The sequence below is a fragment of the Leuciscus leuciscus genome (genome assembly GCF_965113295.1).
Source record: "Leuciscus leuciscus genome assembly, chromosome: 5".
NCBI classification, from domain to species: Eukaryota; Metazoa; Chordata; class Actinopteri; order Cypriniformes; family Leuciscidae; genus Leuciscus; species Leuciscus leuciscus.
This window is the reverse complement of record NC_138729.1, coordinates 25,942,526-25,960,183: the sequence shown is the minus strand read 5'-3', so window position 1 is coordinate 25,960,183 and position 17,658 is coordinate 25,942,526. Positions and strand designations below refer to the sequence as shown.

The 17,658-nt window shown below is 36.5% G+C and overlaps 1 protein-coding gene across 1 annotated transcript; it reads right to left on the bottom strand.

Annotated features, from left to right (window-relative positions):
- Nucleotides 1-1,298: 1,298 nt before the first annotated feature.
- On the bottom strand, nt 1,299-16,868 carry golph3a (golgi phosphoprotein 3a). Its single transcript, XM_082168794.1, has 5 exons — nt 16,455-16,868; nt 7,728-7,859; nt 6,882-6,996; nt 2,604-3,623; nt 1,299-2,568 (listed from the first exon to the last, which is right to left on the bottom strand). Exons 1-4 carry the CDS (start codon nt 16,668-16,670, stop codon nt 3,199-3,201), a joined length of 888 nt encoding a protein of 295 aa, XP_082024920.1. The 5' UTR covers nt 16,671-16,868; the 3' UTR covers nt 1,299-2,568; nt 2,604-3,198.
- Nucleotides 16,869-17,658: the final 790 nt, after the last annotated feature.

The window sequence follows — 17,658 nt, the reverse complement described above, 5'->3', positions numbered from 1 at the left end:
TAGTTTACAGTGTAGGAAGCCTCAGGACAAGCAGAGCTGACTTTGTTTTGGTTATGGACGTTTTTGTTTTCAACGCACGCGCTGTACGCGGTAAACCAATCACAACAGACTGAGCTGTCTGGCCAATCAGTAGCGAAAAGGAGGGATTTAGCTGACGAGTCGTTTGAGAATCATTGAAAATGTGGTATATGTATATATATAGCAGAGACTGGTTTTTAATCACTGGATAAGTCAACATAATCACACACTTCCAAGTCTCAACATTTCCAAGTGAGTTTATGCATGTCAAGCGCTTTCCCTTTAAGGAAAAGACAGAATTTTACATAACTATGAGTCATCATTGACGATGCCAGAGAAACATGTTTCAACCATATTGAAGGATGAAGGTGTTATGCTCGCTTCTGACCCTTTGGCTGAGCATTTTCTCTCAGCGTTAAGAGATGAGCTCAGCTGAGATGTTAATGCAGTGAGGCTATTGCGTAGGCAGACACGGCACAACCTTCCACCACAGCTGGCCAAACGTCTGCAGAAACCAGACATCACACCAGGCCAGGCACAAGAATAGACCAGACTCAACAACACTATATATTGTTTGTAAACAAACATCCACTGCTATGGGAAAAATACCACTCACAGACTAATTGAAAAATGACCAAATGAGAAGTGTGTGTACAAGAACCCTGACGTAAGAGAAACCCTACTCACAAAATACAGTGGAATAAATCTGTTTACTCTCAACAGGGTAAACACAAACTCACTCTCAATAAGCTTTTCAGCTTTGGGCTCTAGTATCATAGCAATGATTTTTTTCATGCTATGGAATGAAATGAAATTAAACTGTCAGCAAGCCAACATACCTCAACTTAAATAGCTGAAATGCTCATTAGTGGTTGTATAAAGTAGTTATATAAAGAGTGTTACTCAACGGTATAACTAACAAGTTTCAAATGCTTAACTTTAAGAGTAAATGCATCTGTCCTTCAGAGAATATGCACATTGCAGAGGCCAACTGTAGTCTGACATGGATGAAGGTGATCTGCAATCATGTCCCCACTACCGTTCAAAAGTTTGGGGTCAGATTTTAAAGAAATTTATATTTTTATTCAGTGAGGGTGCAATAACTTTCCATTCATCAGTGAATCCTGAATTTAAAAAAAAATAATTATCATGGTATAATCATGGCTTTTTGTTTTCCTATATGTGAGAAATAAAACAAAAACGCCATGGCATGTAACTAATCTGATGCATCAAAAGCAGCACTTACTTTTTCACAAAATAAATAACAGATGATGTTTGAGGCACTTTCAAGACCATAGTTTATTTCATTGTAATAAGAAAGTATATACATTGGGGTCCCTTTATATTGAGTCCTAAAGCTACACATGATCTTAATTGTCGTTTACTCCGAGACACTTTTCAGACAGGTGAAGATCCCATAGGTCGACTCTTCCAAACAATTGGTGGATTTCCCAGACCATCGCTACATACAATTAACTATTGTGAAGCAAGCATTTAACATCATTGTGAAGAAAACAAAGAACAAAACAAAAGCATGTTGATTTAAATTATTGCTATAAAACTGAATAAAAATCAGCATAATGACAAAAAAACAACAACATTAGAATATGGTGATTGAATGAAGGCTTTCTCAAAAGATTTTCATAGCGTAAAAACAAAATTAAGACATGCTTGTGTAAGCTTTTACATACCAGGCAAAATTAACAGGTTTGATGCAGCATGATTACATAAGAAACTATGTACAGATTTAACTAGATTGTGACAGAATGCAATGTCAATCAGCAAATGATAATAAAATACTATCAAAAATATACTGACTCGAGAAAATGGTGGAATCTGCTCTTACATATAAAAGTCACATTATAAAGTCTATATATATATATATATTTTTTTTTAATCCTATGTTTGTTTAGAAGTGTGAGTACATGAATTAAATCTTTTGACATTCAAAACCATTTCCATAAAACATCTCTTAAAACCTTGAGGACTTGCCCTTACATAAATCAATAGAAAAATATTAAAAGAAAATTAAGCTGTATGCCACACAGATGTTTTTTATTTGCAGGGAGGACACAGATTCCTTTATTAAACTCTTGGTCCTCAAATTAGTTTCTGGTAGGCATATACAAAAGGTATGAAGACTACTGAGCAACCGAGTAACAAACGCTTTCTGAATCTAGCTCCATTAATGCCACGTCACAAAGAGCTACAGTACATCCTGCACCTTGAGAGCTATGCATCCTATAACCAATCTCAGGCACATAAAAGTATTATAAGTAACACAAAAGAAAGCTAATGAGGAGTCACAACAATAAATGTGTGAAGAGGTAGAGTTTGAAGCATTCGTGGGGTGTTTATGGACCAAACGGAAGGAATCGCAATGGTAGAGCTCATAAAAGATTGCTGATAATCCACCCAGTAAATACTTGACAGGTCCTCTAACAGCCTGAACTTCATCACTCCTCTCTAAAAACACTGTTTTTTTTGTTTTGTTTTTGTTTCAGTAGTGTGTTTTGTTTGTTTCAGTAGTGTGAATGTGAAGCTTACACACTACTGAACACACACTTACACACTACTGCTTACACTCTAGCACACTTGCCACAAACCACTAAAATGTTATCACATCAGGATTTAGTCCTTGATTACCTTTTTGGTTTCTTTTCAGGCCCCATTATTAGTATGAAAACAAATTTTGACAACAAATTGAAATTAAAATTATGATACACGGTAGTGTACTTTATTTTCTTAAGTATCTGTTGTGTCTTACCATACGCAGATACTGCTTTGGCGTACACAGCTTGAGTCACAATGAATCAATACCAATTAAATGTATGAAACTGATGACAAAACATTGTAAGATCTGTTAGGTACCCATCACGGATGTCCAGGCAAGGAAACGATGAAAAACAGGCCGTTTTGTGCAGCAATGCAAAATGTAAATGTTCCAACAGTCTATGGTGAGAAAGTACCCAATTGCATTCAAATGAACAAACGATTAAAGGAGGACAAAATACACCGGTCAAACAAAAGAGAGAAACCCAATGACAGATCTTGCAGAGAGAGTAGGGAGGAAGGGAGATATCTACAAGGAAAGAAAACCAAGACTCCCATTTTGATGCACCAGGTCATCCACTTCTCAAACCTGATTTAACCAGTCCAACCGTTTTATTTTCCATTGCTTCATTTGGTGAAGGCGGCCACCACAGCCCACAGCAGCTCATTGGTGTTGTTCTTCATGCTCTCGCCCTCAGGCTCCAGGTCCAGCAGCTGCCGTACTCTCTTCATGGCCAGATCGTACTGGTCATCCAGAAGCGGGGCAAACGCGTTCTCTAGTACATCAGAGGAATGGGCTAGGAATATAAGGGCCAGAATGCGTTTGTCCATTCGATGAGGGTCGTTCACCCACTTGTCCAGCACGGCCTCCTGCACCTTCTTAATAAGGCGCTGCTTAATATTATTATTGGTAAGGGGGTGTGTAGTCATGTCGAACAAAAGGAAGTTTTGTTTCTCTGTTGTCAGGACGCCCTTCTCTACGAGATTCTTGGCCAGGCGCTCTCGGACGTTACGCAGCTGATAGTGAAGCTTCAGCGGGTTCCATGTCTCGCCTGCAAAAGACAAGCACTTTCAGCACCAGACATCAACTAACATTCACTTTATTTGACAAGGACAGAGATCCTTTTTTTATTGCTATAGCTACAACTTACAATACCAAAAAGTATCACGAAAATAATAAAAACTGACAGAAAAGGCACTGTGGCAGCCTTTAAAGGGATACTTCACCGTTTTTTCATATTAAACTATGTTATTCCCTTAACTAAGACGAGTTGATACATACCTCTCTCGTCTCAGTGCGTGCACTAAATCCCTCTGTCTTGCGGCGAAACTTTGTTAGCCCAGTTCATTTAATATGGGCCAAGCAGAGAAGATACCAAACACCTCCACGTTTTCCCTATTTAAATACAGTTACTCGCGAAGTGTAACTCGACCTAGGACGGTGACACAAAACAAAACGTTGCGCTTTTCTAAGCGTGTAAAATGGATAACTATTTTGTATGGCGGAATACCATAGCAAGTGCTTGTAAGCACTTCGACTTGGCGCAGTAATATCTTCACTCGTGAAAAATCCTCTCACCGGCCCCCGCTCCCTCTAGTGAAAATATTACTGCGCCAAGTCGAAGTGCTTACAAGCACTTGCTATGGTATTCCGCCATACAAAATAGTTATCCATTTTACACGCTTAGAAAAGCGCAACGTTTTGTTTTGTGTCACCGTCCTAGGTCGAGTTACACTTCGCGAGTAACTGTATTTAAATACAGGCCTGTTTGCACCTTGTGCAGTTGCTGCCAAAATTTATTACATTTATTTTAGGAATTAGGAGTTTTTAGGAATGTATTAAAACAGAAATGTAAATAAAGATGATTTCATCACTCCTTTGACAACAGAAGCACAAGGTGAGTTCAGAAGAAAGATATGAGTGCGTTACTTGAATGGACTTCACTGTTCTTAAAGGTCCCATTGCACTGATTATTTTATTATTTTAGAATGTTTCCTGGGGTGCCCTTATACTGTTAGTATGTTTTTTAGATCAAAAGTTGTTATAATTTAGAAATAAAAGGCATATTTCCTAGCCTTATTTTAGCCTCTGATTTGAACGCTCTGTTTGAAGGGGCGTGTCTGCTGTGAGACTTCAGTGTAAACGCCCACTGCTGTGATTGGCTGACATGCTTGCATATGAAATATCTAGCATTACATGTGGAACTCTCTCGAAAACTTTTACAGCTATTATACATTTTACTATTTCAGCTATCGGGATTAACGAATCGTGAGAAGTTTTTTTTATAAGTATGAGGAAAAAATGCTATTTTCTATTCCGTTTATTGGCACAGCTGTTAGACATAAGTCTATCATTTACTTATAATTATTATTATAAATGAAGGGTTGCACCATAATTCTAATTGTAGTCAATATCAGTAAGCTGTTATTTATTTTATTAGGGCCAATAACCAATAAACGGTTAATATAATAATTCTACATTATGCCTAATTAAATTAAATAAACACTAAGAAAAAAAAGGTATTTAAACGCAAGTGTATTTAGGCATAGCAATATTAAATGTACTGTATGAAAAAGGATATTCATTTTGTCATTAAATTTATTAGTGCTTTTATTGACTAACTTAACTTTAATTGAGCATGCACAATTAAAGGGACACAAAAGAAGATATTTTGAAGAATGTCGGTAACCAGACAGTTGATGGTATAGTCATAGAAGTCAATGGCTACCGTTGACTGTCTGGTTACCTAAAAATATCTTCTTTTGTGTTCAACAGAGGAAAGAAACTCTAACAGGTTTGGAACAACTTGAGGGTTAGTAAATGATGACAGAATTTTACGTTTTTGGGTGAACTATCCCTTTAAATATCTAATATCGACCAATACCTATATAAAAAACTACTACCACAAAAAAAAAAAAATCACTGCTATATTGTGCATCCCTATTCTAGTTTTCGGGTAAACACTTTTTTTCAAGAGTATAATCCCATTTATTGACAGCTGCTCCTACAGGCTCATTACATTATTAATAGTTTTAATATGTTTTTGTCTAGATTCCCGCCGTTTTGAGTCTTTCACAAGTTTCAGACAGGAACTTTGAATGCAGAAGTCATGCTAGAGTCCCTTGAGCGAGTACCACCAGCTCAGTTGGTCAGCTCCTGTGCTGAAGCAGAGAAGCACAGACAGCACAGGATCAAAGCAGGCTGTGCTCAAGCATTTGCTAGTCATCAGCCTGCAGTAATTTATGGCTCTGATCTAATTCTGAGCACATTTTTATACACTATCTAAACGAGGATGGCAGCTCCTTCTCTCAGGCGCTTTGATCTCACCCTTTGACCCTTCGGCTCTCCATACTGAGACATTTCCAACTGAGCTCATAGCCACAGTAGGTCCCAGAAATCTCTCTCAATCATTGGACCAAAGTGAGTCTGGATCCAGATGTTTTATGCGCACCAGGCAAAGTATATTTAGCAGGTAGCAATGGTTAAAATTGTTCAATTTAATAAAATTTGGTTACACTTTATTTTAAAGTGTCATTGTTACAGTGTAATTATATATTTAAGTACTGAGTAATATTTAGCAACTACATGTACTTACTATAGGGTTAGGGTAGGATTAGGATTTATTATTACTATTGTAAGTACATGTAACCTATGTCACAAGGACACTGTAAAATAAAGTGTTACCCAATTTCATGTAATGTAATTACACTATTGGTCAAAAGATTTGTAATACTTTTATTCAGAAAGCATGCATTAAATTAATCCAAGGTGACAGTAAAGACTTTTATAATGTTACAAAAGGTTTCTATTTTAAATAAATGCTTTTCTTTTGAACTTTCTATTCATCAACATTGATAGTAATAAGAAATGTTTCTCGAGCACCAGATCAGTATATTAGAATGATTTCTGAAGGATCATGTGACATTGATAACTCTAATAATGGTTGCTGAAAATTCAGCTTTGCCATCACAGGAATAAATTGCATTTTTAAAATATATTTAAATAGCAAATAGTTATTTTAAATTGTAATGGTAGTTCACAATATTACAGTTTTTACTGTATTTTTGATCAAACAAATGTAGCCATAGTGAGCTTTAGAGACTTCTTTCAAAAACATTAAAAAACATTACGACCCCGAACTTTTGGACAGCAGTATAATATAATCAAAAAATAACCATTAAATAATAATTAAATAAGAGTTTAAGTTTTTAGAGTTTACATAGTAATATTTATGCTGTTCTCTAAAGCCAAGGTATGGTATTGATGAAGTAATTAGGGGAAAAAAATTCAGATCTCAAATGATACTCACCACTGAGCAACTCTATCCAGCTCTGCACGGTTTCGGGCGGTTGAGTGTCTTTTATGTGTTTTAGAGCCTCGTCCAACAGCACGTCCCCAGTTGGAGCATCAGACTTACATATAATCTAAGAAAAAGGAGAAGAGAAACGTCACTGAACACATTAAAACATTATACTGCACAAAAGCACCACTGACATCAAGGCAGAGAAATCATGAGGGTAAAATCATGTGAAGGAGATGAACTACTTCAACTGAAGACCAAAGAGTTTTAATTCATGTATTAAATCTAATGCATTTTCCAGGGATACATCTGAGCCCAGTTTAATAATAAAAGTTCTCACTTCCAACAGCCAACACCAACCGCAAAAAAGTGACCTCCTGACACACAATTAACATCAAAGTGCCCCCTCTTGTGGTAGAAAGTGTCCAACACAACTGTAAATGTAATGACACCAGAGTGCTGAATTCTACAAGCACATAAAGAATATATCATCTGAATTTGTTCAGTCCAGCTGTGTTTGTAGAAACCTGTGCAACTGAACCTGTACCATCAGTATAGCCTAATACATCTGAAATGTTTAAATGACGTTCTGGGAGGATATTTTTAAAAACATGGCTCTGTATTTTCCTTTTAGTCCATACAATGAAAGTCAATGGGATCCCGACATTCTTCAAAATATCTTCTTGTAAAAAGTCACACAAGTTTGGAACAACATGAGAGTGAGTAAAAGATGACAGCGTTTTTGTTTTGGGGTGAACTAACCCTTTAAATGTGTGTAGCAAGTGAACACAGCTGAAGGAAGCATCCAAAACAGGAAGCCTCTCCCTATCGTATGATCATTTCCAGCGTGCTTACCTTCCGGGTGAGCAGGCTTTTCCTCCTCATGCCACAGGCCTCCAGCTGCAGTCTCCCTCGTAAGGCCAGCTCAATGAGCATGCAGCCCCGCAGGCCTGATGAAATGCAGTCATTCCAGAAGGAGGTGTAGCCCTTGCACATAAACAAAACCAAGAAAGTCAGTACAAATGCCCCATCAAGGTTCAGAGCTTCAGTGCAGCTATACAACTTCCATCCAAATGGTTTGTGAACAGAGAAAACTTTTCTAAACAGTTTACAGATGACTCTAAATAATAAACACTGCTAATATGGACACCAGTTGTTTTGTGTGAAGACCCATCATCACACAAGGATCTAATTTATGCCTAAAAAATCCTAACACAAATCCTAAAAATAGCTTTATTGTAATTTGTGAAAAAAGAACTGCAATTCAAATATGATATATTATTCAAATATTAATTCAATATAATTCAAATATTCCCATAAACATGTTATCAGACAAAGTATGGGGAAGATTGATAAAGTTGTATATTAATAATCAAAGTTTGAAAAGTCACCTACAGAAATTTGTATGTAATTATACTTAAAAATTAAAATGTCATTTTCAAATCTTCCAAAATACTCGAATTTATCCCCAATTTTTGTCACCCTTTATTTTTAGGGTGACAACGTTGTCAAAACGATCCTTGTTCACACAGATCAGCGAATACGACTAAAAACACTGTGTTATGCTGCCAAGTCCAGTAGTTGGCGATGTTACTTTGTAAAGAAAACCTACATGCCCATAGCCTGAACACGTAATACGCATATGCATGATGTCACCGTTTTCATAAATTCACGTTTTTGTAGTTTACACTGAGAAAGTTACGGTATCATTTTCAAAAACTTGCACTTTGAATCCCGTTTTCAAAAGTTTGCATTTCAGGCTCCCAAAACGTCGTTGACGTGTAAATGAATGGCCAAAACGCATAAACAACAGTTTAATTTTTTTAGTTAAAAATGGTGTTGTGTAAACAGCTCCTTAGAGTTATCTGAAAACATAGTGAACATTTTGTGGTGCTGTGTGGTAAAACAGAAGAGGTAAAAACAAAAAAAAATTATTTAACTTTGTCTAATCAGCTGAAATGAAAATGTATACTACATACCAGAAAAAAAAAAAAGTCAAAATAGTAATGATCACACAACTTGTTGGAGTAATACATTTGTGTAACTATTGCATTTCTTTGAATTGCAATTCAGTAAATTTCTCCTGTTGTCATGCCAGTTCAAAACCTGTGGGGTGTGGACAATGAAATTCAAATGTCAATACTTGAACTAAATTTATAAAATAAAATGGGGAATTTTCCCCAACACTGAGGGATAGTTATGCTGTTAGTTTTCATTTTTGCAGCTCCATCTGCTGCAGTGTCATGTTCAGCAGTGGATGAAGTGAGCGATGGATCCTTCCAGTACTAACAAGGCCTGCTTTGTGAAGGTCCAGCCTCCCTATCCCAGAGGCCACAACCGGGAAACAACAGGCCTCTTTTAAGGCACTGGCAACACAGGCAAGTTTGCTCAGCACATGCAAAACCCCAGAGTGATGCACAATGAGTAAATAAGCAAAATAACGTAATAAATCATTATATGTTGTAAGTTTGAAAAGTTCTAAAAACAGAAATCACATCTAACTTTTGTTGAAATGTCAGTTTACACAGATAATTTGCTTTAAACTGAAAATTAGGGATGCACCGAAATTTCTGCTGCCAAAAATGATCAGTCAAAAATGTCATTTTCGTTTTTTGGCCGAAAGATATAAAAAAGGCAGAAAATATAAGCCAAAAATATGGCGCTCAGCCCCTCCTCTCCGTGTTCAGCGATCAGGTTGCACTCTCGTGCAGCATGTTTTGTAACTTTGCAAGTGGTGCGCTTCCAAAGATGCACAGCTTCGAAGCAAATGCTCAATGTTGCGCTCAGTGTGCACGCTCTTAAAGGCCCCCTGAAATCAAAATTTAAGTTTGTTTGCTTTTAGTATGAATATGTTAGCCTTGAGGTTATGAATAAGCTGGTGTTCCAAAACAATGACAAAATTTGCATTTACGGATTCGCTTCCATGATACTGTCAAGTACGACTTGCAGTCTGTGAGGTAAACTAAATGGTATTGGCTATTTGAAAAGGGGGAGGAGCCATTCAATATGTCCCGCCTTAGCTTCCTGTTTCAGTGGAAATGACGTCAACTCCTCATAAAAAGCTACAAGTTCCACGGCACATCAATGGGCCTTTAAGCCAGTGTTATACTTTCTGCGTGCGGAAGGATCCGCAAGGGTCCCGTGACGTAAAAAAGCAAAGTCCGCTCAAATAACGTGCCAACATGAAATTTATCTGGATTTGTTTCTGTTTGCAATAGCCCTCCTGTGGTGTAACATGGTTCACTGATCCACTCCCTGCTCTGCTCAAATGCTCTGATAATAATCTTTCTAAGACTATACTTTATTTTGATAATTCGTGAGCTTAGAATTATAAGGTTCTATCTCCGTTTAGGGTAGTTCTGAGATATTGAGCATCAAAGTTTTTACATCCCAGCTGGCAAAACGGTTATGTAGTATAATCTACTATTATAGCTCAACAAGACCATCACCCTACAGGTACTTTGAGGATAGAATATCAAAATCCTGGCACATTTGGAAATGGGATTTTTTAAGATGGCCCAAATGGAGATAGAACCTTATAATTCTGAGAGCTCTGATTCTGTTTGGAATTATAAGGTTCTATCTCCACTTTTACAAATAAAACCCCACATTTCAAAGAATAAATGTATATAACCATTGATTTTAATCAATTTATATATTTATAATACAAGCACACAGCTTGATTGGATTTTTGATTTTGATTGGATATTGAATCTACTGGAGATAGAACCTTATAATCCCAACTCGGTTTATGTTTTTGTGAGATGGAACCTTTTTATTTGATTAATTATTAATAACTTTAATTTAATTTTTTTTACAAAAATAACACCACACAGGCATTAATAAACACCTAATTGATCAGATTATGTCAAAAACTCAATTTCGACCAAAAGTGGAGATATAACCTTATAATTCTAAGCTCACGAATTGTCAAAAAATAAATCTGTTAAATCTGATTCTGTTGCATAGAACTGAATAAAGAATAATACAGTAGTCAACATTTGAAGTGGATCAAAAGTTCAACAAAGTTGTCCTGAGACAAGAACAGGTATTGTTCAAAGTTCATGCATAACTTTGATGAAAGGTTTTGATCCACTTCAAATGACTACTGTATATTGATTTTAATATATTGATATTTAATATTATTTTAATATGGGCCTATTTTGTGTCCATTTTTTTGTGTTACTTTAAATAAGTGTAAAGACATTTTTTTTATTTTTTTTTATTCAGATTCAGTAACATTATTGATTATTTAATTTAAAGGGGACATATCATGCTAAATGCACTTTTTTAGCCCTTAAATGCATTATGTTGTATATTTGGAGTGTTTAGAAGTACAGAAAAGATGAAATTATTCTCTTCAGGTGCTTCGTTGATATCTTTATATTCTGTTTTGGTCATATTTTTCAACCGGTTCAGATTTTTCTGTTATCTATGACGTTTTTTGAACTATCACGTCACAGTATTTGCAGCGGAACTGCCAAATAAGGACATTGACTTCCGGCCCAACACTTCGAGCAATCCGCCATTATTATTTCTCGCTGCAATTTTGTAGTCCAAGCTAAAGGATGCAGAAGTTACGAGAGGGTAAGTTAAAATGTTCGGTTGTTGGATGTAGTAACCCACACGCTTCATTACACCGTCTAATGTAGGTGAACTGCCGCGCTTGTGACAGGAGCATGTTTAACTGAAAGAACGAGCAGAGAGAGAGACCCGGTCGCGCGCGCGCTCACTCTCTCTCTTCAGAGCCAGGCGAAAGTGTAAACAAGACATCACCGTCTCCAAACTAGACGCTGTCTTGCTCTCTCTCCCTCGGACATATTAATCAAAATAAATCGACACGGTGGTAAAAGGTCGGAAGACCAAAGTTTCATGTGTAAATACAGTACACACCATTGCGATACATCCATATGAAGACGTTGTTCTGCAGGTTCGTCGTCTTCATTTTCATTTCGCTCCGGCTCTGGCTCGAACATGTAAGGCTGGCTGGACATTTTGTTAATAACGTGTGTATAAAAGTTTCTGTGCGCTAGATAATCCTATCTCTGCTACCAGACTACAAAAATGGCCGAACGGGGTGGAGTTGAACCGAGTGTCACCGCTACAACCTGGAGAGGGGGCGGGGTATGAAGTGTCTCAATTTTATTTAAAGAGACCGCACCAAAACGAGTTGCTTTCAGAAGCACATTAGAAAAGGGGTAGAAAAGGGGCCTGTGGAGCTATAATAATGAGGTATTCAGACCCAAGCATTGCAGTTCCGCTTTATATAGACTACAAATGTATGATTTATATGTAAAAAGGAACAATTTAAAAGCATGATATGTCTCCTTTAAAAGTCTAATAAAAAAAAAAAAGAATTTAAAATGAGACATTAATAATTATTTTAAAAGTTTCGGTTTCGGCCCAGAATGTTCATTTCAGTGCATCCCTACTGAAATTGTTCAGAAAAAAAAACAAAACATAAGATTCAAGCCATGTGGGTGTGTAGTGATGACATACATCACGTTTTTTTATTTCTAGTGGAACTTTAAAAGAATCATTAAATGTCAAAGCTGCTTCTTCATACAACAAAAACGCATGAGGAACAAGTTCAGCAGAGTGCTTGGTTTATTAAAAAATAGCTCATATTAAGAACTACTTTATACTTTATAGACCTACTCTACTGTTCAAAAGTTTTTTTATCTGAAAGAAATTAAGTCTGCATTAAATAAATGAAGTGACAGTAAAGAATTGCACATACACTGTCTTTTCTTCCCAACTGTGATGTATATCCGAGGAGTGAAACTAGAACTAGCAAAAAAATATATAGGACAGGATTTTGTCCATTGGGAATTGATAGGATCATTGTGGTTTGCTTTTGCTGTGGCAGGTTAGACAACATTGCTTCTTTAAACAACACAGCACTCAAACTCAGGAAAGGTTGGTCATGGTTTTCTTGTTGACACTGTGTGCAAGTCCTCTGTCCTGTGAGTACACTAGATGTACTTTGTGCTCTGACAACAACATAAAGCCAGAGTAAGAGCTGAGCTGAGACACAAGCAGACAGTCATGATAAAGGCTCAGTAGGCAAAGGCAGCTGTATTTAAACATGGCACAGTCACAACTGTTGGAGGAGATTAACCACATGCAAAATAGCCCCTTCATATACTTAAAACTTAATTTTAATGTGTCTTTTACACAAATAGATATACTTAGTAAAATAAACAATATGGACATACTACAGGTTTAAGGTTTGGTTTAGTTTTAGTTAATTGTTACTGTAGTAAATACAAGTAATGAGTAACAAAGAGACATAAAAAAAAAAAACCGGAAATAAAATTAAAACCATTAAAGGTGCAAGCTAGATTTAAGAGTATCCCACCCTCCCTTCAGAGAGCTCTCTCCAAAGCCACGCCTCTTTTAAAACGCATGAAAGCGCAAAGCCAGAGCAGAGTCTGCAAAGCGTCACAAGAGACAGCGTTAAATTACCTCATGTGTCAAAGAACATAACATTACAATAATGAACGTAAACAACTTGTACCACCCGACTGCTGCAGATTCATTTCGTCAATGATAGTGTTGGCCTAGAAACACACAATTCCGAGGACGTAAACAGCTCTGAGTAGAAGGTCATGGGTTGCCATCTCTTAATTAGTGATACACCGATCATGATTTACTGGTTGATAAAGCAGCAAATTAATTTGTTGTTTATTTGCTTTATAACAGGCAAACTGGCCTTAAATATCAGTAGGCATTTGAAATTAGAGGCAACCACTGCATTTTAATCACGATCGAAAAACAAAGATGCAACAGACGTGGCATTAGTAGTTGTTTTTGATTTGAATTAGATTGCATAATTTCAAGCAAAAACAGAATGGTCTGACTTTAGATTTGTGAAATAATGTTACATTACACACAAACAGCATACGGACTGAATGAAAATGTAAATTCACTCTCTGACAGTAGGTGGTGCTTATGGAACATCAGTGGTTTCTTTGGTAACAAAATGTTTATGAAAAACATTGGCTACCTTTAAGGTTTTCTTTTTCATGTCAAACACATTTCTCCTCCAAATTCACATTACTAAAATGCATTAGTGTAATATAATAATAGTAATGTGCATGATACTAAAAAATCTCAAAGGTTCAAATTTAATTTAATTTATTTTCTTTCTTTTGACTTTGGGATGAAATATGACCCAGACATGTTTCAGACAAGTTCTGTGAGATTCTCCTAGAATCAAGCAACATAACCAATAGCCAGAATATATTAACATTTTTCAGAATATTTTTTTGACAATGTTTCAACTTCTACATTTGTTGCCAACTGCCAACCATAAGCATGAGCAAACTGTAGACCTGGAAGTTGGAACATGCTATGTTAATCCATTTATCCTTTCTGCAACTTTCCATACAGATAAGCAAATCTTAGTGAGGCCTCGACATGATATTCAATGTCTGAAAACGGCAGTAATCTAAAACCCAAAGGAAAGCTTTGTGAACAAGCGACGGGAATGCTCCCTCCGGATTAAAAAACCTTCTGTGTTGTTCTTGGGCAAAACAGTGTACTGTTGTTAAAAACACAAGGAAGACTTCTGCAAAACTAATATACTGAACAAAATGTACACTAGCATGACACTTCCAGGATCAATGTAAGATGTTGAACTGATCATAAACATCTTAACATGACAACAGGGAAAGACACTATATCCATCTAAAAGTCAATTCGTTAGAAATCTCTGTTGTGGAAAAATGACACAGTGATTCCAGGTTTGAGAGGCCAAGATCATTTTGTGTTCTACAAATGTATTGACAGTGTCTCGAGTAACCATTGATCAATCAAACCATTAAACTCCAAAACCTTATTTTTGACATGTAAAACAACCAGAAACCTGTTGTGTGAGGTTTGTGGACAAAGCAGGATCCAAGACATATTGCCTGAGTAAAACACTGGCCATTTTTCTATAGGCTACAATTAATTTTGAATAGTACCCAAAAGCCATTGCTGTTGAGAGCATAAATTAAAGTAGGCAGTAATTCGATATGAATGAGCTGTAAAGAGAGGTGTCTTCAGTAACACTGCCCTGTCAAATGCTTGACCAAAAAACCAAAACCTAACTACAAAGGCCAGACAATGAGCTAGGTACAATTCACTACCTACTATAGTATAAACCTTAATTAAGGGTCGGTCAATACACCAAACTGGCTAATTTTAGGTGCTTTCCCTTTATTAAGAACAGTCATATTTGTTAATCCCCAAAATCAAAATACTCATGACCTTCCCTCTTAAAATGAAGCATTCTACTTTTGTGGCATCTATGAGTGTAACAACCAATAAAACCCACATTTAGAAAGTTCTACATTTGTTTGTTTGTTTGTTTATAGTTTAACGCCATGATGCCAGCTACCCCGGCTATATTCATGGCGAGAAAGAGTTTACAAATTCTAAAACTAGATCTGGTCTTTCTTCACTTAAAAAATAAAATAAAAATCATAAGAGTAAACTGAAAATAAAGAATTCTTACAGAGTTGTGTGATAATGGATTAGAAAGTTCTACATAATTTTATGGAGTATGTCCTTCGCTTTTCAAACAGATCCTCCATGTTGGTGGCCTCCCTCCCAATGAATGGTTATGATCAGAAGTTGTACTAGCTTACAACTTACTAAATACTAAACAGAACAGACTGTTTACTTGCTAATAGCAAGTAAAACAAAAGGAATTGGATGTTTAACTCCACGAGAGATGTTAAGTTATTGCTTTAAAAACAACTTTTTATCCATAACTACATTATCTAATTTAGAGCAAAAATGTCTTGACATTTGGCAGTCCAAACAAATGATTTGATGGATGGTTATCAACGGTTTCACTTTGGATGTTTTCATTATTTGATTCATGTCAACTCAGTAGTAGATGTTTCAAGTTTCAGATCTGCATCAAAAGGCAAACTATATAAATACAAAAGTAAAATAAAACATGGATTTGTCCAAAACACTTCTTGTTGTGACTGTGAGTTTGGATTTACATGCTTTGTTAGAATATGTAGGCTAGAACATGTGGGTGACTAGTGTGACACTAATCTCAGTGGGCAATGAAGGCATTTCTGCAATTATAAATCTTAATAATAAACAATTGCTTCACATTTTAGTTTCTTAAAGCAACACTGTATCTGAAGCCATCATACTGAGGATATGACAAGATAATGTCATAGCATCTTAATGTCACAATGGTTATCATTTACTATAGGTAACGGAGTATAATTTAAGTATTAGACAGTTAAAAGGCATAACTCTGTGTTTTAAACTATGTTCTTTACGCAATGTCGATTTGTTTCGACAGTCTGATGGGTCACAGAGAGAACTTGTAACTGCAGTGCAAGGCAAGCTAAAAGCTACATTGCATCACAGAAATATTGTTGTTTGCTTTTAACTCAAAACGTCATCAATTTAGAAAAGAAAAGGAGTTTTAAAAAACCCAGATTGTTTCCAGCTGCATCTTTCTTTAAAGAGCTCACATATTAACTATGAAGCTCGCGATCGTGGTGAGTGATGATGAGAGATAAGAACAGACAACTACTAAAAAAATAAAGCAAAAACAACAACAACCTCGCGATCTTTCAATCCCAGCAGCAGTACTTCCTCCATCAGGGTCAGTCTGGTTTCCTTGGCATCACCGCTGTCGTCGTCGTCCTGCTCATCTCCTCGGCGGGGCTCGTAGTCCTCGTCGCCGGATCCGCGCTCTCTGTCTGCGGCTGCAGCGCTGCGCGAAGCCTCGGTGCGCCTTTGCACCAGGCCGGAGCTCCGCTGGGTCAAATTACTCATCTCTCAAACACGCTAAAACAAAACCTCCTTCCCAGACTCCTGTCTGAGAACAGACTGGATTATTCAGTCCGATGCATAAATGATTCCTGGGGTGAATAAAGGTGTGTTTAGGGATTTGTTTTGGAGAGGGGCCCCTCGCGATCCCAGCCGCGGACCGTCGCTGATTCCGTCAGGTTTAATATGGCGACCTGACGAGTAGCTACAACAGTAGATGTGGCATCTCAACACTCAGGTTGTATCTGAGGAGGTGCACACTGAGACAGCATTTCCAGAAGGTACTAGCACCACCAGAGTTATTATAGTTAACTAAAGCCATTAAAAAACATTTTCGTTACTTAACCCCGTTTATAAATGACGCGAAGAAAATAGCTTTTTAAAATACAATAATAGTAAATAAAAAAAACATTTTAGTAATATTCTGTATAACATCCTCTTCAGTCAATACAATTAAAATCTAGGTCTATGTGCTTGACTTTTTTTGTTTGTTTTTTTTGGCAAAAAGAAAGTAGAGATATTAGCAAATGTAAGGTCACATGCTGTCAAGGCACCAAAGTGAGTTCATTTTAAAATAGAAAATGCATATAAATTCCATTATCTATCTATCTATCTATCTATCTATCTATCTATCTATCTATCTATCTATCTATCTATCTATCTATCTATCTATCTATCTATCTATATCATTGCAAATCCAAATGTGTTTTCTAAAGCCGTGGAACTCAGGCATTTGGTACATTATCCTATGCCAGTTTGGAAAGTTTCTCCAAAATGAACAGGTCAAAATCGAGTTGTGTGGAAAGTGTGGGCTACACTGAAAAATAAGTCTTGTTGATTTTCACTTGTGTTACAATCATTGATTTGGAATCCCAAGATTTATTTCTTTAAGAATCTTTAATGCTTTTTGAAACACTATAAGACATGGTTTCATACTTTCCAGGTAGTGAAGTTGCATCTGAATTTGAGTCAAGTTTTTGACATTTATACATGC

What these genes read in the sequence shown, in the direction of transcription:
- golph3a (XM_082168794.1), bottom strand. Translation starts at nt 16,670, where the DNA reads ATGAGTAATTTGACCCAGCGGAGCTCCGGCCTGGTGCAAAGGCGCACC. An exon ending in TGGGATTGAAAGATCGCGAG is followed by an intron (nt 7,860 to 16,454) that starts GTTGTTGTTGTT and finishes TTTATGTGCAAG; the next exon opens with GGCTACACCTCCTTCTGGAA. An exon ending in CTGGATAGAGTTGCTCAGTG is followed by an intron (nt 3,624 to 6,881) that starts GTGAGTATCATT and finishes TGTCTTTTGCAG; the next exon opens with GCGAGACATGGAACCCGCTG.